A 21,928-nucleotide genomic window follows, 5' to 3' on the forward strand; every position below is an offset into this window, starting at 1 on the left:
TGGCAGTACGCGGGCCTCTCACTGTTGTGGCCTCTCCTGTTGCGGAGCAACAGGCTCCAGACGCGCAGGCTCAGCGGCCATGGCTCACAGGCCCAGCCGCTCCGCGGCATGTGGGATCTTCCCGGCCTGGTCACGAACCCGCGTCCCCTGCATCGGCAGGCGGACTCTCAACCACTGCGCCACCAGGGAAGCCCAGTAGTTCATTCTTTTTATTGCCAAACAGTATTCCATTGTATGAATGCACAGTTTGTTTATCCATTTACTTGTTGACGGATACTTTGGTTGTTTCCAGTTCCTATCTATTATGAATAAAGATAATATGAACATTGATGTACAAGTCTCTGTGTAGACATGTTTTCATTTCTCTTGGTTAGATTTCCTAGGAGTGGAGTTACTGGGTTGTGTGGAAAGTGTATTTTCCCATTATTTCCAACAGTTTTGTGTCATCCCGATTTAGGCACATCTTGTAAATACCATATAGCCACAAGATTTTAAAAATAGCCAATCTGAGCATTTGTCTTTTAATAAGGGAACTTAACCTAGTCACATTCATTCATCCTGACTACTGTGTTTGGACTTCTCCCTACCCAACTTAGTTTTCTATTTTCCATTATTTCTTCTTCCCTCCCCTCTTCTGCATTTCTTTTTCCTCTTTTCTTTTAGAATTTACATATAGTGAAGTATACGGATCTCCAGTGGTGTATTCTGCTTTTTTATTTTTAATTTTTTTGTTAATTGAGCTTCCCTTTTCCACTTTATTTCTGTTGGTTTAGGAGACGTACAACTTACATTAGTTAGGATTAGGTTTGGCTATACAATTAAAGTAAAACTCAGGTAGCCTTTTCTAATGTATTGGCACACCTGGTCACTCAATTCCAAAGCCAACACTATCTAACAGTTCTCCCGCAGAAGTAGAACAACTCTCCAGTAAGAGCTCTGATTAAGACTATTTGGCTTGACCCTGATCACCCATGTTTGAAATAATCACAATGGCAAAGGGAATAAGGAGGTTCTAATTGGTCCAGTTTGACTCTAGGTACCTCATATAAGTGGAATTACAGTATTTGTCTTTTCGTGACTGGCTTATTTCACTTAGCATAATGACGTCAAGGTTCATCCATATTGTAGTATGTGTCAGAATAGTATAAACACATACTATTCCACTGCATGTATATACCACATTTTGGTTATTCATTCATCTGTTTGGACACACTTGTGTTGCTCCTACCTCTTGGCTATTGTGAATAGTGATGCTAATGAACATGGGTGTACAAATATCTCTTCAAGATCCTGCTTTCAATTCTTTTGTATATATTCCCAGAAGTGGAATTGCTGGATCATATAGTAGTTCTATTTAAAAATTTTTGAGGAACCGTCATACTATTTTCCATAGCAGCTGTACCATTTTACATTTCCACCAGCAGTACACAGCAGTCCCAACTTCTCCACATCCTCGTCAACACTTGTTGTTTATTTATCCTTAACAGCAGCCATCCTAATAGGTATAAGGTGGTATCTCATTGTGATTTCAATTTGCACAATGATTCAATTTCCCTAATGATTAGTGATGTTGAACGTCTTTTCATGGGCTTTTTGGCCATCTATATGTCTTCTTCAGAGAACTGTCTGTTCAAGTCCTTTGCCTATTTTTAAGTCTACCTTATTGTTTTTAAATGCTCATGACATTCCATAGTATAGGCATAACATAGTTAAAACTTTCTGATGGATATTTACATTCTTTTCAATTTTTCTCTATTATAAATAGTGGTGCAGTAAACATCCTTCTATATACACTTCCTTGTACACATGTGTGAATTTTTTTTACACATTTATCATGCATTTACATCACACTGATCATGTGATGCAAATGCACTGATCATTTTAAAGGAAATCACCTATATGATACCTGTAAATAACCAAAAAATAGAATTGGGCTCACACGATATCTGCAATTTTTATTTTAGTGGATCCTGCCCAACTGCTGTCTGAAATGGTTATACTTATCTGCATTCTTGTCAGCACTACATGACTATCCATTTCCTCATACCCTTGTTATATATATTGGAAAATCTTCTGGTCAGTTATTTGTCTTAATTTTGGGGGAAGCTGTTTTGCAGAGAAATCTAATTTTAATGTATCCACACTTAGCAATCTTTTCTTTTATGGCTTTTATGTTCTTCATCTTCTTTTAAGAATTCTACTCAGAGCCTATACACATTTTTCTTGTTTTTTTCCTAATACTTTCATAGCTTAAAAAATATTTAGACTTTGATCCAGTTGAAACATTTTCTCGTGAAGGATATGAGGTAGAAATCTAATTTTTTTTTCAAATGGATAGCCAACTTGTCATTATAATACAATAATCACTAACATTTATTGAACAACACTTACCTGTAACAGGTACTGTTCAATTCAACCCCATCTTATTGGGGTTGTTTTGAGGATTAAACAAAACATTTAAAAAGGGAAGCAAAGAAGGCATCAAATGGCTATGTGGTTTGCCCAATTCATACAGATATTAACTGGTGAAATCAGGATTCTAACCCTAATGGAATGACTCCACAATATTTGGCTTTTAATGTAATTTCCTTTTCATATAGATTTGAAATACCAGCTTTATAACATACCAAATTGCCATAAATATATAGGTCTACTTATGGACTTTCTAGTCTGTTTCAATGATCTATTTGTCCATTCTTAGCTATGTTGTGATCATGTAAAACATCTAATCTGATTATGTTATCCACCCTAATTAAAGTTTTAATAACTCCCCATTGACCTTAGGATTAAGTCCAAACCCTTTAGCATGTCATATAAAGCCCCCTCCCTCCCACCTCCTACCTCTGGAGTCTCAGATGTGGGTACAGACACCTTCCCTTTCTAGTTCTTTTTAAAGATTAACTCAAACATAACTGCTTCTGGTCTTTCTCCCCTCCCCATTCCAACCAAGCAGAAAGAAATCATTCTTTCCACCTGTATGTCTACTCCCTCATACTTTTATCTTAGCATCATTATTTTACCGTATTTATTCATCTACATGTTTCTCTTTTCCATCATAAATGAGTATCTTGAGGATAAGACCATATCTTATTAAATACCTAGTATCACCTTAATAAATATTTGTTGAGTAAATCAATATAAAATGACCATCAAATTATGTGAGCAATTATCTGATTTATAAAAAGATGCAACAAATTTTAAAATGACACAAAATATAATTTTCAAAACAACATTAAAGGGGCTTCCCTGGTGGCGCAGTGGTTGAGAGTCCGCCTGCCGATGCAGGGGACATGGGTTCGTGCCCCAGTCCGGGAAGATCCCACGTGCCGCGGAGAGGCTGGGCCCGTGAGCCATGGCCACTGAGCCTGCGCGTCCGGAGCCTGTGCTCCGCAACAGGAGAGGCCACAACAGTGAGAGGCCCGCGTATGGCAAAAACAAAACAAAACAAAACAAAACAAACCCAACAACAACAAAAATATTAAAAAGTGAGTGTATTTAACCATACTGAGCTCATTACAGAGCAAATGGGTGAGTGGAATAATAATTCATGCTATAGCATGTTTAATGAACTGGCAAAAGAGAAAGTTGGTTGAAGGAAGGCAGAGGAAATTTGTCTTTTAAGAATTAGAACCGAGGGGCTCCATAATCATCTGGCATCCGCTCAATGTTGTACCTGATCAGAACAAAAAATTAACACTGGTAAGAAATGTGGGTCCAGAACCCACCTTAGAAACCCATCCTTTACTGATTACATCAGTCTCACCTCCTGTTGTGAATCCTTTTTGTCAGTGGGAACTAAATTTTAAAGGCCTATCATAATGAATGATTTACAGCAAAATGCTGACTATATTATCTTTATTCTTCAAAGTGAGAAAGTTAAGTTGGGGAGCCAGGCTCTGAGTCCAGGTAAGTCCAAGGCCCTCACCCATATTCTTCCCATTCTGTTGTGTTTGTCCCAGGATAAAAGCTGGCCAATAATATCTGAGGACTGACATAGGAATATCCAAGAAGGATAAAAAGCAGCTTTTGTTTGTTTGTTTTGGCTTAAAATAGTGGTCATTTATTATTTAGTACAACTGTGAGGGCTGATTAGGTGGTTTTGTTGCTGGCCTCCCTCGACTCACAGACCTGCCAACAGCTGGGGGCCCAGCTGGCACTGGGTGTCCACAGCTTTTGTTTTTTTAATAAACTTTTAGTTTCCCAGATGAGGTGCTAATCACATGCACTAGGTTTCAAAAAAATATTTCTAGCCAAAAAGATTAGCTTGATTTTAATTACTGCTTTGTATTTAAGGCCACACATCTCCCTATTTCTTCTAGTGATCTTACTGTCACAATGTGAATGTCTGCCTCATTCCTAAATCCTAGCTCTATCTTTTGCCTTTGTTCTTGTTACTTTGCCTCATTTCTTCAAATAGAACTATGTAAACATTTGATACATCAATCTCTTTCAAATCCTTCTATAACTTGACCTCATTTTTAATTGATATCAATTATATACTTTTAATCACTTCCCTAAGAGAAAGTTCTCACCTATGGTTAGAAATGTACATGATGGGAACTCCAGGGATCTTCCGGATTCTTCGTTTAAGGTCCCGGTCAACTGTGGCCACAATGTAACACTTGTGCTGGAAGAGACCCATTGGGTGTTCACATAGAGCTCATTCAGTGATACTGGATACAACCACTGGCTAGTCTGAAGAACTATTCATTTTCACAGTAAATAGGAAAGGAAGGCTAAACCAATTTGTTGAGTAGCTACTATGATCTAGGAGCTCAAATTTATAAGCTGCCTGGGCTGAATGTAGTTCTAAGAATCTTGAGGGGGAGAAGATAGAAAAACTATTTAAAAGCTGCAAATTGGGGGGGCTTCCCTGGTGGCACAGTGGTTGGGAGTCCGCCTGCCGATGCAGGGGACGTGGGTTCGTGCCCCGGTCCGGGAAGATCCCACATGCCGCGGAGCGGCTGGGCCCGTGAGCCATGGCCATGGCCGCTGAGCCTGCGCGTCCGGAGCCTGTGCTCCGCAACGGGAGAGGCCACAGCAGTGAGAGGCCTGCGTACCGCAAAAAAAAAAAAAAAAAAAAAGCTGCAAATTGGTTTTTGTCTTATAAGTGGAGAGGATTTTCGTATCTGTGACAGACAATTCCTTGGTTTTGGGAAAACGCCCTTAGAGACTCTACACAAAGGTAGAGTAAGTGCCTTAGATCCGAGGGCACAACTTTTGCGGTCTGTGGCATCTCCGGGGCTGACTTACTCTGAGGCCTCCTAGCAGTGGGGGTAGGCTGCCTCCTTGGCCCTAAAGCCAGAATAGGATGATCTCCAGGACAAGTCTGAATCAAACAGCTCTAAAAGCACTAACATTTAGCTACAGTTTGGAACTAATCTGTATTGTACTTTACTTCCATCCTACCCAAATCTCTCACTGAGTTTTATAAAGAGTTGCAGATTGGTGTCAGCCATGCTGTGGGAAATTAAGGGAAATGCTGGCCCCACCCATGGGATGAAGTGGCTAAAAGGACGGCAGTGTGGTCACCAGATAAAGATGATTATCCTCAGCAGAGAGAGGCTCTTTAAGGGCAATCAGTAGCAAAAGTTCTTGTAGTATTTGACAAGGAAGCCAGAACACAAGAATCAAAAACCTACTTATTCTAGGGTATGTGTGAAACAGCATCCTGGGAGACTTAGACATAACAAAATTCCTACACAGGGAGTAAATGGAACCTCACTTTAGATTCACAGGGAGGTGGAATCTGATACATTATTATGTCTATACTCACTCACTTAAACCATCTTACAGAGAAGATTTGTGGAATAAAGAATCAGTAAATGCTCCAAATTACACACCCAATAAATGCAAGTGCTAAGATTTGAAATCCTCCCTCAGCCAGTGATCTTTCCATTATGGTTATAGTATACACTTCCAATCCATTTTCTCAAGTAAATGAGGACACCTACACTTCACATGAAGGGATTCTATATAATTTTTTTTATCATTTATATTCCTAGATACTTTACATGAACATTCAGGAAATAAGTTTATCTTTTTTTTTTTAAATAGCACAAAGTACATATTAAAAATGATGATACCTGAGTTACTCTTTGTACTAAGCAGTCATCTGCATAGGTTCCTTTGTGTGTGCATGGTAATCGTTCAAATCTTGGATCCTTGGCAATCCTATATGGTTATAAAAGTGGATTAATGAAAACATTCAAGCAATTGAAAAACTTTATGACTCTCAATCAGTGAAATAAGAGTAATGTGATCTATCTGGAGCTTTTAAGACACCCCTCTCCTCCTGAAGCTTATCTTCTAATTGAAAGACAATTTAGAGAGAAGGGAATTACTGACTGACAGCTGCTGTGCCTTACATCATGTACTTGTCACAAAACTGAATTATTATATTTCCATTTTACAGATAAAGAAGCAGATTCAGAGAGATTGATTAATTTGTTCAAAGCTACACAGCTGGGAAAAGCCAGGATTCAAAACCAAATCAATTTTAACCTAACCATTTTACTTTTAGAAAGTTGTCTTACACACATGTACAAGAATATAGGCACAAGGATGTCACTACTACACAGTTTAGAAGAGTAGAAAATTGGAGATAATCTGATTATCCACCAGCAAGGTAAAAGTTAAATACATTTTGGTACCCCTATCCTATTTTAAAAAATGAGGTAGAGTTGTATGTACCAATGTGGAAGGACAAAAAAAAAATCATATTCATTAATGCCTTCACTGGTCTCAACAGAAAGGTCTTTAGTATGGGGAATGTGATAAGCTTATGATTTTCCAAAACTCTAGTTTTTCACTTGAAAGCTCAATTTTTATCATTGGTAACTAACAGAGTAAGTTGTTTTACTTGAAGTGACAGGTTCATTGCATTGATTTTTGAGAAAATACCTCCTAAATACCAAAGTCTGAAAAATCAGTGTTTGCCGGTTGTTCTTCACATAAAAATGATATTTCATGAAAAAGAAGCTGGTTCAGCTCACAACTCAAGCACAAAAATGCTTTTCATAGAGACAACGTTCATCCTTTGGTATGTTTTTCTTCTTCTTCCAGTTTTATTGAGATATAATTGACATACAGCACTGTGTAAGTTTAAAGGTATACAGCATTATGATTTAACTTACACACATCATGAAATGATCACCACAGAAAGGTTACTGAGCATCCATCAGGAGAAATGCTTTATGCGTACTTCACATTTCACCACACAGAATACTGATGTGTACTGCAGGGCTGAGATTTAACGAAGTTAATGAATTCTTCTGCTCTGTTAAGCATATTCTTAAGTGACTGGCATTTTTTTTCAACTGCCAGTGGGTGGTAGTGAAGAATACAGAAACTACTAGCATTATTTGGGCCCACTGCCTTGATTTGTACTAAGGCACTGGCATTTTTTGCATTCAGTGCAAATGTCAGCACGGTGACAAAGGCAACATCCTGGAATTATTATGAAAACAGTTTTGCAAACTCCCTGCAACGGTCTCTAGGACCCCTGGGGTGGGGGAGGGTTCCATGAGTCACACTTTGGGAACCACTGCTGTACACTCAAGGGCACTTTCCAGATAAACTCAAAACTTCTTTAGGTAAACTCAAAATGCTTTACATGTGAAATTCTGAAGAAGATAACTAGATAACAAACTAACAGAAAAACACTTTCTAATTGAAAATCTAGAGGAACTTAAATGGAGGCCCATGAGACCAATATGACTAAGTAACTTAGTTCAAAAAGCTTCAGCTTGAAAACCTCTAACCTTCCAATGTTTGCTTTCTTCATTATAAATAGTTAACTAATTTTGTATGATTTTTATTTAAACTAATCAGACAAGAAATCTTCGGATAGCAAACAGTTGAAGGAGGGTCAAAACAATCTTCATTACACCAAGCTAGAACAAATCTGGACCAGGTCCTTCCTACCTTAGAGCCACTCGATACTTCTGCCCCAATTTCTCAATTTCAGCCATTACGCAGTCAGTTATACAAGGGATACCTGTTAGGAAAAAAAAATTAGTTAACAGAACTTGTAAAGGAACTGATTTAACTCTCTCTGAATTATATCCGGTTGAGAGTATGTACGCATGTATGTATGTATGTATGTATATGTATTTACTGTTTGCCGTGCCACACGGCTTGAGGGATCTTAGTTCCCTGACCAGGGATCAAACCGAGGCCCCCAACAGTGGAAGTGCAGAGTCCTAACCATTGGACCACCAGGGAATTCCCCTGTTAAGAGTCTTTGAAATGACAGCAAAATAAGCACAGTACAGTGAACAGTAAGAACTAGAGAAGAATAAAATCCTTATCTATAAAGAAACTAGGGAACTGTTCCAACCCCACATCACATTCCATAAAGTATCTGTCATAAACATAACTGGGGAAAAAAACTGAGCTGGATCCTTGTCATTGTTTATATATTAAAATAAATTCTAGATGGAAAAAAATTTAAATGTGAATCAAAATATTTAAATGTGAACCAAAAGAAACCGTGAAATTAACCAGAGAATATGAATTTGATCACATAAAAATATAAAACTTCTGTTTGACAACTATCAAACAAAAAGTCATACTGAAGTAAAATAAAAATAAACTGGAAAAAACATTTTTACACATTTGTCAAAGGGTAAATTTTCTTAATATACAAAGAGCTTTATAATAATAGCTTGGAAGCACTGAAATTAAAGCTGTGATTAAAAAATCTTCCAACGAATAAAAGCCCAGGACCAGATGGCTTCACAGGCGAATTCTATCAAACATTTAGAAAAGAGCTAACACTTATCCTTCTCAAACTCTTCCAAAATATAGCAGAGGGAGGAATGCTCCCAAACTCATTCTACGAGGCCACCATCACCCTGACACCAAAACCAGACAAAGATGTCACAAAAAAAGAAAACTACAGGCCAGTATCACTGATGAACATAGAGGCAAAAATCCTCAACAAGATACTAGCAAACAGAATCCAACAGCACATTAAAAGGATCATATACTACGATCAAGTGGGGTTTATCCCAGGAATGCAAGGACTCTTCAATATATGTAAATCAATCAATGCGATACACCATATTAACAAATTGAAGAATAAAAACCATACGATAAGCTCATTAGATGCAGAAAAAGCTTTCAACAAAATTCAACACCCATTTATGATAAAATCTCTCCAGAAAGTAGGCATAGAGGGTACCTTCCTCAACATAATAAAGGCCATATTATGACAAACCCACAGCCAACATCGTTCTCAATGGTGAAAAACTGAAACCATTTCCTCTAAGATCAGGAACAAGACAAGGTTGCCCACTTTCATCACTATTATTCAACATAGTTTTGGAAGTTTTAGCCACAGCAATCAAAGAAGAAAACGAAATAAAAGGAATCCAAATTGGAAAAGAAGAAGTAAAACTGTCATTGTTTGCAGATGACATGACACTATACATAGAGAATCCTAAAATTGCTACCAGAAAACTACTAGAGCTAATCAATGAATTTGGTGAAGTAGCAGGATACAAAATTAACGCACAGAAATCTCTGGCATTCCTATACACTAATGCTGAAAAATCTGAAAGAGAAATTAAGGAAACACTCCCATTTACCATTGCAGCAAAAAGAATAAAATACCTAGGAATAAACCTAAGAGACAAAAGACCTGTATGCAGAAACCTATTAGACACTGATGAAAGAAATTAAAGATGATACAAATAGATGGAGAGATATACCATGTTCTTGGATTGGAAGAATCAACATTGTGAAAATGACTCTACTACCCAAAGCAATCTACAGATTCAATGCAATCCCTATCAAACTACCACTGGCATTTTTCACAGAACTAGAACAAAAAATGTCACAATTTGTATGGAAACACAAAAGACTCCGAATAGCCAAAGCAATCTTGAGAACAAAAAATGGAGCTGGAACAATCAGGCTGCCTGACTTCAGAGGGGTGGGATATGGAGGGTGAGAGGGAGGGAGATGCAAGTGGGAAGAGATATGGGAACATATGTATATGTATAACTGATTCACTTTGTTATAAAGCAGAAACTAACACACCATTGTAAAGCAATTATACTCCAATAAAGATGTTAAAAAAAAAAAGGAAGGTGGGAGGTAGATGTAAGAGGGAGGAGATATGGGGATGTATGTATATGTATAGCTGATTCACCTTGTTATACAGCAGAAACTATCACAACATTTTAAAGCAATTACATTCCAATAAAGATGTTAAAAAAATAATAGCTTGGAATTATGTGTTATTTGCCAGACACTGTGCTAAGCACAAGGATTATCTCGTTTACTCTTAAGAACAATTCCTATCAGGTAGCATTGTTATTATTATTCCCATTTTATAGATGAGGAACCTGAAGTACAATGAAGTAACTAGACAGCAAAAGGTGAAGCCAAGGTTTGAACTGAGACTGTCAGGCTTCAGAGTGGGTTCTTAACCACCAGGCTACATTTCAGTTCATAGCAGAAGACATACAAATGGTCAATCAACATAAAAATGCTCAATTTCACTCCTAGTTAAAGAGATATACATTGAGACAAGATTATACTTTCTACCTATTAGGATGGCAAAAATTAAACAGATGAAAACACCCAATATTTGAAGAAATAGGTATCCTCACATTGTAAGTAGGTGTATAAATTTGTATAACTATTTGAGGGCAATTTTGCAATACCTATTAAAATTTAAAAATATATACTCCCTTGATATTGCAATATGGCTTCTAGAAAATGTATTCAAAAGAAATATTCCACCCTAACACAGAGACACATTCACAAAGATATTCACTACAGCTTTGTTTATAATAGGGTAAAAACTGGAAATAATCCAAATGTCTAGTCTTTAAAAACGACATATTTAAACAACAGAATACTTGTAGTGGGGTGGGGGAGGAATGGACTGGGAGTTTGGGGTTAGTAGATGCAAACTATTACATAGAGAATGGATAAACAACAAGGTCCTTCCCTGTATAGCACAGGGAACTATATTCAATATCCTGGGATAAACCATAATGGAAAAGAATATAAAAAAGAATGTATATATGTGTACAACTGAGTCACTCTGCTGTACAGCAGAAATCAACACGACGTTGTAAATCAACTATACTTCAACAAAAAAAAATAAAGAATACTATAAGTGAAAAAAAGAATAAGGCCCATCTATATATAATGGCACAGAAAAATGTTCAAGATGTATTTGTTCAATGTAAAAAGGAAGGAGAAATAGATAACTAAGACGTGATCTATCCATACAATGCGATACAATGGAATATTATTTGGTAGCAAAAAGAAACGATATACTGATTCATGCTTTAACATGAATGACCCTTGAGAACATTACACTAAAATGAAAGAGGACCAAAAATATGTGACCCCATTTTAACGAAATGTCCAAAATAGGCAAATCTATAGAGAGAAAGCAAATTAATGGTTGCCTATGTGCGGCAGGGTGGGGCGGGGGGTTGGGGGGAATAGGAAGGGTTGGGGGATGATGGCTAAGGAGCTCAGTTTCTTTTCACAAAATGAAAATGTTCTAAAATTGACTATGAATACACTAAAAGCCACTGAATCATATATTTTATTTATTTATTTTTTTGTGGAATTTTAGTTCCCCGACCAGGGATTGAACCTGGGCCCTCGGCAGTGAGAGTGCAGAGCCCTAACCACTGGACCACCAGGGAATTCCCTGACTCATATATCTTAAATGAGTGACTTATATGGTATGTGAACTAGATCTTAAAGCTGCTTTTTTTTTCAAAAAAGCATGAAGATAAAAAAGTAAATAATGCATGATCTATTCTCATTAATAAACAAAAGTAACCTCTATGCCACAGAAATTGTATATGAATTTTTAAAAGCTGCCCCTTTCTGAGGAAAAGCTTTATAGGGAACTTTCATTTTCTTTATGCTAGATTTTCTTTTTACAAATACATTAACACTCTTGAAAGCAAACAAAGTTAAAAAATCTTAAACTAAAATACAATGCCCAGAAGAAAAAGCAGTTGTAAAATGGAGGAAAGAAGAAGTCAGGAAGAGCAGACAGTCATGGAATCAGAGGGCAATACATGTCTTAAAAGGATCAATTTCAGAACCATGTAGCACTGAAGCAAGGGCTTGCATCAGGAGCAGGGAAGCAGGCTCAGGAAGACGACTACAAAGAGGACTCATGGGCAGAAAAGAAAGCTCATGGGTAGCTAACCATGCTCCTTTGTTAGAATATCAAATGCAAGGGACCAGGAGCTATGAAAAGGTCAAAGGAGCCTCTCCAAGGCAAGAGGAAGATAAAGGCATTCTTTTATAAATAAAGGCAAGTGAAGAAAAATTAAATAAGCAGAGCTTAAAACAGTTAAGGAATCTCCTACGTAACTGAATTTGTACTGTAGTAGAATGTTTCTTCAGACTTTACTTTGAGGTATTATGTTACACAGAAAGTGGTATTTTCCTTAATAAGCTTGTTTTTGGAAAAGGCACCATGAGAACATTTAGCTGTATGCATTATAGCTATACTCTATGGTATCCATATCTGCAGAAGAACCTAACTATAGGACTAAAGCTATTCTAAACAATCATCTTTTTTTCTTTTTTTTTTTTTTGGCCACACTACACGCTTGTGGGATCTTGGTTCCCTGACCAAGGACTGAACCTGCGCCCTCAGCAGTAGAGTGAAAGTGCCGAGTCCTAACCATTGGATGGCCAGAGAATTCCCCTAAACAATAACCATTTAGATAATAGTGGCAGAGCTATACAGTCAGGGAAGCAATTCACCTCCAAGGGGCCATGCTTGAATCCTCCATCTATTTCATTTATAAATAGGTCACAGCATTCCTGGAGAAGCAGGAACGCCATAGGAATACAAGAAGTCTACCAAGATTAGTGTCTTCCCTCATACGGGCCACCCTAGTACACTTTTACAGGCATGGTAGTGCGTCAACTTCAGACTACTCTTTATGATTTCTAAGAGGCTTTTTAAAAAATTAAAGTATTAGATGTGGGCTTCCCTGGTGGCACAGTGGTTGAGAGTCCGCCTGCCGATGCAGGGGACATGGGTTCATGCCCCAGTCCGGGAAGATCCCACATGCCGCGGAGCGGCTGAGCCCATGAGCCATGGCCGCTGAGCCCGTGCGTCCGGAGCCTGTGCTCTGCAACGGGAGAGGCCACAACAGTGAGAGACCCGCATACGGTTAAAAAAATAAATAAATAAAATAAAGTATTAGATGTACATAGCTTAAAAAAAATACGAAAAGGACTATATGAAAAAGTAACCACCCCCTGATCTTTTCCCACCCCACCAATTCTGATCCATAGAGATGACTATTTTAATTCATTGGCTGTTTTTCTCACTTGGTGGTTACCTTTATAACTTGGTTAATAATAAACTTATGCAGTTACTTTTTTTTTAGGAAGATAATTGAAGATATTTATTGCAACATTGGTTATGTTAATGTATATTTTCTAGATTTTTTTCATCTTAGTGCATCCAAGTTTTGAAATGCTTGAAGCTGTACAAAGGTCTTCGTAGCATGTATTAACATGGAAAGGTGTTCATGATACATTACTCAGTGAAAAAAAAACAGGTGGCCAAAAAGCATGCATAGTGTAATTCCAATTATGTTTAAATCTATATTTTTATTAATTGTAAAAGGTTGGAAGGTAATACCCAAACTATTAACAGTGATTATTTCTGGGAAGTAAAATCACGGCCTGATGCGGGGGAGAACTTTTGCCTATTCTTTTTATGTTCTGTATTGCTTAGTTTTTCGTTGTTTTGTTTTTTAAATATGTATTTATTTATTTATCTAGTTGCACTGTCTTAGTTGCAACAGGTGGGCTCCTTAGTTGCAGCTCACTGGCTCCTTAATTGTGTCACGTGGGCTTCTTCGTTGCCGCAGGCAGGCTCCTTAGTTGCGGCACATGGGATCCTTAGTTGAGCATGCAAACTCTTAGTTGTGGCATGCATGTTGGATCTAGTTCCCTGACCAGGGATCAAACCCAGGCCCCCTGCATTGTGAGCATGGGGTCTTAACCACTGTGCCACCAGGGAAGTCCCTGTATTGTTTAGTTTTAATGTACATGTTACTATTATAATTTACATAATTTAAACACATGTTAAATGATTTTTGACTCACCACTTCCTGTAAAACAAAGTCTAAACTCCTTAGCTTTTTACTTAAAGCACTCAACAATTTGTCTCCAAACCACTTCTGCCAATCTTTAAGAAATGTTTGTGGATAGAATTGAGTTTCACCTTCACTCTCCCACTTATACTCACTTGAGCCCAACTATTCTCACCAAATTTGCTCTCATGTTTTCAACCTTTGGGAGTGTCCTTTCCTTTGCCTGGAATGCTCTCTCTCTCTCTCTCTCTCTCTCTCTATTCACTAAAATCCAACCAAGCTATGAAGCTCAGATCAAGTAGCACTCACCCTCTCTTGAATTCCTATATTATATAATATCTGATACTCAAGAAGTGATCATTATCGAATGAAGAAATGAATCTTCAAGTTTCTGTTTAGTTTTCTCATTTGTAAAATGGGGACATACTACTCATCATATTAGGTTATTGTGAGGATTATGATAATTATGAAAAGCACTTAACACAACACCAGAACATAGTAATTCATAGTTCAAAACAGCTGGCATTATGATTATCTTCTTTTCATCTATTGACATCTCCTCTCTCCATCTAGATGGTCAAATCCTGGATGACAGACACAGCTCACCATATATTCTAGCACCCTTCTTTAAACTCTGTGTAGTAGAGCCACTTCATATTTATTGTTAATGGTGACAATGAAGATTATGAAAGAAATATACCGCTAACTTTCAAAGAAATAACAAATCACTTAGTTTGGAAAATACTATGACTTCATGGTACCAAGAATAACATATTAACATGGAATTATAATAGTAAAACATTACTGAGATGAAATATACAAATAAAACAATATGTTCTTTCTTCAGTGAAATCACAGAAAATAGGATAGGTCATTCCTAGAATTCTATTTTCACAAACGTAGTCAATACTTACTAGATGCCAGAAAATAGTAGGGAATTATTTACGGAAAACACCAGACGAATTTGGTTTAATATCTTGTTGGCAGATAACACATCATGCTTCTATAGAAGTTCCATGTGTTCCAGAATTTTGATGTAATAGGATTTTACATACTGTCATAAAAATAGAATGCTCTACTGCAAAGACATAGCAGGAGTGACCAAGTCTTGTTATGTTTAGTTCCTCACATTGTTCCTGTCCAAAATCACTGCTACATTACAGCCTTCAAATTTCAGTCAATTTACTGGCAGCTTGATTGGATCAGTTTCTGTTCCCACTTAATCCCACCTGACAGATATGATCTGGGTGGCATGGCACAGTGCCACTGAAACGACTGGAGTCCCTGATACAGTACATTACCCTAGAACAATAAAGTCAGATTGTTATTTTATCTTTGGAGGCCTAAAAATTATTTTTCTGAGCATGGCTTCTCGTTTGGTTTGTGTGTCTGCTCAGTACTTTACAGTTAAACCAACTTTGTCCATCATCAGTGTGTAACTCTGTGTCCAGTATTTCAAGAAGTCAAAGTGTGAATCATTTAAATAAGATACATAGATGCCTTATTTTTTTTGTTTTGTTTTCGTTTGTTTTGTTTTAGCATTATTTACTTATTTACTTATTTATTTTTGGCTGCGTTGGGTCTTCGTTGCTGTGCATGGACTTTCTCTAGTTGCGGTGAGCGGGGGCTACTATTCATTTTGGTGCACGGGCTTCTCAGTGCAGTGGCTTCTCTTATTACGGCTTCTCTTGCTGTGGAGCATGGGCTCTAGGAGCGCAGGCTTCAGTAGTTGTAGCTCGCGGGCTCTAGAGCGCAGGCTCAGTAGTTGTGGCACATGGGCTTAGCTGCTCCGCGGCATGTGGGACCTTCTCGGACCAGGGCTCGAACCTGTGTCCCTGCATTGGCAGGCAGATTCTTAACCACTGCGCCACCAGGGAAGTCCCTTAAATATTTTATTTAAACTTAAAATTTGGGGGGGAGGGATAAATTGGGAGATTGGGATTGACATATACACTCTACTGTATATAAAATAGATAATAAGGACCTACCGTGTAGCACAGGGAACTCAATACTCCATAATGGCCTATATGGGAAAAGAATCTAAATAAGAGTGCATATACGTACATGTATAACTGATTCACTCTGCTGTACACCTGAAACCAACACAACGCTATAAACCAACCACACCCCAATAAAAATTCTAAAAAAACCTTAAAACTTATACGTGTAACTAGCATCTTTTTTTTTTAACATCTTTATTGGAGTATAATTGCTCTACAATGGTGTGCTAGTTTCTGCTTTATAACAAAGTGAATCAGCTATACATATACACATATCCCCATATCTCCTCCCTCTTGCGTCTCCCTCCCACCCTCCCTATCCCACCCCTCTAGGTGGACACAGAGCACCGAGCTGATCTCCCTGTGCTATGTGGCTGCTTCCCACTAGCTATCTATTTTACATTTGGCAGTGTACATATGTCCAAGCCACTCTCTCACTTAATCCCAGTTTACCCTTCCCCCTCCCCGTGTCCTCAAGTCCATTCTCTACATCTGCGTCTTTATTCCTGTCCTGCCACTAGGTTCTTCAGAACCATTTAATTTTTTTTAGATTCCATATATATGTGTTAGCATATGGTATTTGTTTTTCTCTTTCTGACTTACTTCACTCTGTATGACAGACTCTAGGTCCATCCACCTCACTACGAATAACTCAATTTCATTTCTTTTTATGGCTGAGTAATATTCCATTGTATATATGTGCCACATCTTCTTTATCCATTCATCTGTTGATGGACACTTAGGTTGCTTCCATGTCCTGGCTATTGTAAATAGTGCTGCAATGAACACTGTGGTACATGACTCTTTTTGAATTATGGTTTTCTCAGGGTATATGCCCAGTAGTGGGATTGCTGGGTCGTATGGTAGTTCTATTTTTAGTTTTATAAGGAACCTCCATACTGCTCTCCATAGTGGCTGTATCAATTTACATTCCCACCAACAGTGCAAGAGGGTTCCCTTTTCTCCACACCCTCTCCAGCATTTATTGTTTCTAGATTTTTTGATGATGGCCATTTTGACTGGTGTGAGACCATATCTCATTGCAGTTTTGATTTGCATTTCTCTAATGATTAGTGATGTTGAGCATCCTTTCATGTGTTTGTTGGCAATCTGTATATCTTCTTTGGAGAAATGTCTATTTAGGTCTACTGCCCATTTTTGGACTGGGTTGTTTGTTTTTTTGATATTGAGCTGCATGAGCTGCTTGTATATTTTGGAGATTAATCTTTTGTCAGTTGCTTCATTTGCAAATATTTTCTCCCATTCTGAGGGCTGTCTTTTCGTCTTGTTTATGTTTTCCTTTGCTGTGCAAAAGCTTTTAAGTTTCATTAGGTCCCATTTGTTTATTTTTATTTCCATTTCTCTAGGAGGTGGGTCAAAAAGGATCTTGCTGTGATTTATGTCGTAGTGTGTTCTGCCTATGTTTTCCTCTAAGAGTTTTATAGTGTGCAGTTACTTTTTATATTTATTAATTTTAGGCATTTAAATTATTTACCTCTCTTACTCATCACACATGCCTTATCCCATCTTCCCAATTTTATTTTTTTTAATTTTTTAAATATTTAAATATTTATTTATTTATGGCTGCATTGGGTCTTTGTTGCTGCACCCGGGCTTTCTCTAGTTGTGGCGAGCGGGGGCTACTCTCCGTTGCAGTGCGCAGGTTTCTCATTGTGGTGGCTTCTCTTGCTGTGGAGCGCTGGCTCTAGGCGCATAGGCTTCAGTATCTGTGGTACTCAGGCTCAGTAGTTGTGGCTCGCGGGCTCTAGAGTACAAGCTCAGTAGTTGTGGCACATGGGCTTAGTTGCTCTGCGGCATGTGGGATCCTTCCGGACCAGGGCTCAAACCCATGTCCCCTGCATTGGCAGGCGGATTCTCAGCCACTGCACCACCAAGGAAGGCCCCCCGATCTTGTTAATTTTAATAAATCAATAAACAACATTCACATTACTTTCATTCTGTAAATGTTCATTATATAGTACCTTTTAAATGTTAAAGACGGAGGTGTGCATTTTTTCCTTTGATTCCAATAATTTATTCTTTACAGACAAGTTAAAGTCTAATTTTCATTTGTACCTTCAACTAGATGACTGGAAAATATATAAATATAAAGTCACCACAATACGCAACAGATCTATTAGGAAGTTATTCCCTTGTCCTTGGCCTAAATTTTTTTTTCCTTCTCATGGTAGGAAGAGAAGATCATTTGAAGGAAGAGATACCCAAACACACAAGGGAAATCTATTAATGGTAAATTGCATACCTACGTGTAAATAAACTACCTTAGATCCTTTGTGGTACAAATAAACATCACACTGAATAAACTTAAGAATAGTTGACCATCATCATTTCTGGTTCTCTGATTGTAAATGGCAAAATGTCTTATTTAGCTTTTCCACATTGGAGTGGAATGGAGGATGTTTCCTACTTAATGTAAATAAATAAATAAATAAATAAATAAATAGTGAGAAGTGAAATAAATTTTCATTTATCCAGAATTTTAAAATCTGTTTTAAAATCCTAAAACAGAAAATTCCCCACCTATTTTTTTTCTAAATTGATGTCTATAATGAAGGTCAAAGCATGCTAAGTGTTTTATGAATTGTGAAAGTTTAATTATTCCCAGTCAAGTTTGCATCATATTTCTGTGGGTTTTTTGGTTTGTTTTTGCGGTATGCAGGCCTCTCACTGCTGTGGCCGTGCAGGCTCAGCGGCCATGGCTCATGGGCCCAGCCGCTCCGCGGCACATGGGATCTTCCCAGACTGGGGCACGAACCCGTGTCCCCTGCATCGGCAGGTAGACGCTCAACCACTGCACCACTAGGGAAGCCCGTATATTTCTGTTTTTTCATAAATGTCTTTTTTTTTTAAACATTTTTTGGCATATTTCTTTTCAGTCCTTTTTTTCTTAAAATTTATTTATTTATTTGGCTGCGTTCGGTCTTAGTTACAGCACGTGGGGTCTTCGTTGTGGCCTGTGGGATCTTTAGTTGAGGCATGTGGTATCTTTTAGTTGCGGCATGTGGACTCTTTAGTTGCGGCACACAGGCTCTTAGTTGCAGCATGCGAGAACTAGTTTCCTGACCAGGGATCGAACCTAGGCCCCCTGCATTGGGAGGGCGCAGAGTCTTAACCACTGGACCACCAGGGAAGTCCCAGCATTATAATTCAATTCACTGAAAATGGTCATTGCTATGGTGAGCAAATTAAATAGCCAGCAATTCAGTTAAACTAGAACCCCATTCCCCTCTTTTCATGTATTTGGATAAGTATGATTATTCTGTACAAATGTCACAGAAATGGAAAGGTCTGATACTCACACTTGGCATACAGACAGTCCATCATTGACTGCACTAAGTCCAGTTTGGCTTTAATGGAAAAGTTGATAAAGTTGGTATCGACCAGGATGTGGTAAGGTGGGCCCAGCTGTGTGTTATATTGGAAGAATAAGCAGGAAGGGTGTTGGGGGCTGAAGGAAAAAGAAACAAAACACAAAGTAATGTCTACACTGATATTTGGTAAAAACAAAAAAAAGAAGTCTCTGCTTGGAACAGTTTGTTCCTTTTTCCTTTCTTTGGAAATAAATCCTAATAAACCCTGTGATGATATATCCATCACCAATCTAGAGCAAATAAGAAAAATAAGAAAAATGTGATGAGGTTTCATAAAGTTAAGTGTATTTATTTAAAAGGAATGACCTTTATCCTGAAAATATGCCCTTACTACTTTTTGGTGACACATTCTCTCTTTTATGAAATGCTGGTATGTTAAAACAAAGGCAATTATTTCTTTTGAAAGATTCTTGGCAAAGAAAAACAAATGATCCTAGATTTAATTCCCAGGATTTTAGGGAAAATTTTACTGCTCTATGAAGTCCAAAAACCTTCAAACCATTAGAATTGGTATATACTCATCAATAACACTTTCATTTGCATAGCTTCATTTGTATAGTTGTGCCAGACAGACAAATGACTGAGCAAATCAGTTCAGGGAAAGCCTGAATTTCTATGAGGTCTACAGTTTTAGAATCTTTCTTCTAGTTTTAAAGGAAAACTTGAAATTTTTGATTACTCACACTTCTCTTTCCTTGAGTGCACTGGGATCTTTCTTTTCTTTCTTTTTCGGTTTTAATCTATCCTTTTCTTTACTAGGAAAAAAAACAAGTAAATTCAATGTAGGAGAGAAGAAAAAACCATAGCAGTTATAACCTCGTGAAAATTAAAAGTTTCTTCTTTTTTTTTGTCTAGAAAGGAAATTCTACTTCGTGACTTCATTATATTAATATCAGCATACACTTTTTGAGCACGAATAACTATGTGGGAAATAGCCTGGAATTAATCAGTAAAACATAATTAAATTTTAAAACCATTAGCTAATAATCCATAAAAATTGTTAATGGATAAATAAATGTTGGTTAGATTATTATTTCGTTCTTAGTCAGAAGCTCTCATATCAAGGATCAAAATCCACTTCCAAGCAGTGGGTAAACAGGCTGACATTTATCTTCTAAAGACTGAGATGCTTCAACAGCAGGAGGAAAAGGGTTCCCCTACATGTCTCTTAAAAAGCGCTAAAATGTGACAATATATATACAAAATTTAACTTTAACTAGAAACAGAATATTATTAGTGGGGCAAATTTCCTTAAAATTACATAATAAATACAGACTAAAGGCCAAGAATACAATTTAATAACAAATGAAGGCTCTAACAACCACTCACTCCTTTGTTCTAAGGCTCAGAAACAGTGAAGTCTAGTCCTTATTTAATAACTCAGTCCATTGTTCACTGAAGCAGGCAAGCTGTTTAGTTCCTCCTTATAATAGGGAATATCATTCTACTCTCTTCTTCCACAGTCATAAATCTTCTTATAAGATTTATAAAGTGGAGACATCTATGTATTTTCCCATTTTTTCTTTCAAAAATACTTGAGTTGTCAGGTGCTGGTACAGCCATGGTCTCTGACCTCACTGCCTTTCAAAAATTATAACAAACCTTTTTTTCCCGGGGAATGTGCAGTGTAATGGCAAGAACATAGAGATAATCCTACCTACCTCACAGAACTGTTAGGAGGCTTAAATGTGATATGGCAGATACAGTATATAAAAACGGTGGTACAAATTGAACACTTAAGCGATGATGAATTCCCATCCCATTCACCAGTGTACTTGCTCATCAGCTAAGTGACTGTTATACTTTATTACCCTATGCTATATAAATCCAAGACACAATAATATCAAAACTAAACACAAAACAACAACAAAAACTTTTACTACTTATCCCCTCGTGACTTCTATATCTCCGGGCAGTCTATGAACCCAGTTGATTCCAGACACTCACAGCCTCTGATCTCTGAGACTAAGCATTCGCTTCATGGTCGCATACTTCCGTGTTTTCTTTTGTTTCCCCTTAAAACAAAAATTTTAGAGTTAAAAGAGTTGAAAGTACATTGCATCTTCTTGAGTTCCTTTTCTTTTGTCCACACCCCTCTTCCCTCAAATACCCAACTCTTCTTATTCTAGCTGCCTCAACCCAGCGCTCTCCCCACTCGCTAGAGCATAACAGGCACCACTCCAAGCAGCTTAAAAGCTAAGATCAGAATGAAAATAAGCAAGGGGAATATTCTCGAAATTTGGCCAATGGCTACTCCCTCAATCTCTGTCCCAAACGTGGTCTGACAATGCCCCTTCTCGAACCCTCCTCTCTCACCATGTTCACGCCGCACTGTTGTTTCTTCCGGAATCACCAGCAGCGCGACACTTTTGCGTCAGCCGTATAGCGCTTCCGGCAAAGGCTAGCCCGGAAGCGGAAGCCG

General features: G+C 37.8%; 1 protein-coding gene and 1 non-coding gene across 2 annotated transcripts; both read right to left on the bottom strand.

The window, feature by feature from the left end:
• Positions 1-3,472: 3,472 nt before the first annotated feature.
• Positions 3,473-21,867, bottom strand: FCF1 (FCF1 rRNA-processing protein). Its single transcript, XM_060137493.1, has 8 exons — positions 21,823-21,867; positions 21,454-21,521; positions 20,190-20,261; positions 19,435-19,583; positions 7,927-7,999; positions 6,087-6,174; positions 4,533-4,627; positions 3,473-3,673 (listed from the first exon to the last, which is right to left on the bottom strand). The coding sequence occupies exons 1-8, from the start codon at positions 21,823-21,825 to the stop codon at positions 3,625-3,627; spliced, it is 597 nt and encodes a 198-aa protein (XP_059993476.1). The 5' UTR covers positions 21,826-21,867; the 3' UTR covers positions 3,473-3,624.
• On the bottom strand, positions 11,609-11,681 carry TRNAE-CUC (transfer RNA glutamic acid (anticodon CUC)). The gene has a single exon. It is a non-coding gene; the product is annotated as a tRNA-Glu (tRNA).
• Positions 21,868-21,928: the final 61 nt, after the last annotated feature.

The sequence above is a fragment of the Lagenorhynchus albirostris genome, chromosome 1 (genome assembly GCF_949774975.1).
Source record: "Lagenorhynchus albirostris chromosome 1, mLagAlb1.1, whole genome shotgun sequence".
Lineage (NCBI taxonomy): Eukaryota > Metazoa > Chordata > Mammalia > Artiodactyla > Delphinidae > Lagenorhynchus > Lagenorhynchus albirostris.

What these genes read in the sequence shown, in the direction of transcription:
- FCF1 (XM_060137493.1), bottom strand. An exon ending in GCACTCAAGGAAAGAGAAGT is followed by an intron (nt 19,584 to 20,189) that starts GTGAGTAATCAA and finishes TTTTTCCTTCAG; the next exon opens with CCCCCAACACCCTTCCTGCT. An exon ending in TAGTACAAAGAGTAACTCAG is followed by an intron (nt 4,628 to 6,086) that starts GTATCATCATTT and finishes GGTCTCTTCCAG; the next exon opens with CACAAGTGTTACATTGTGGC.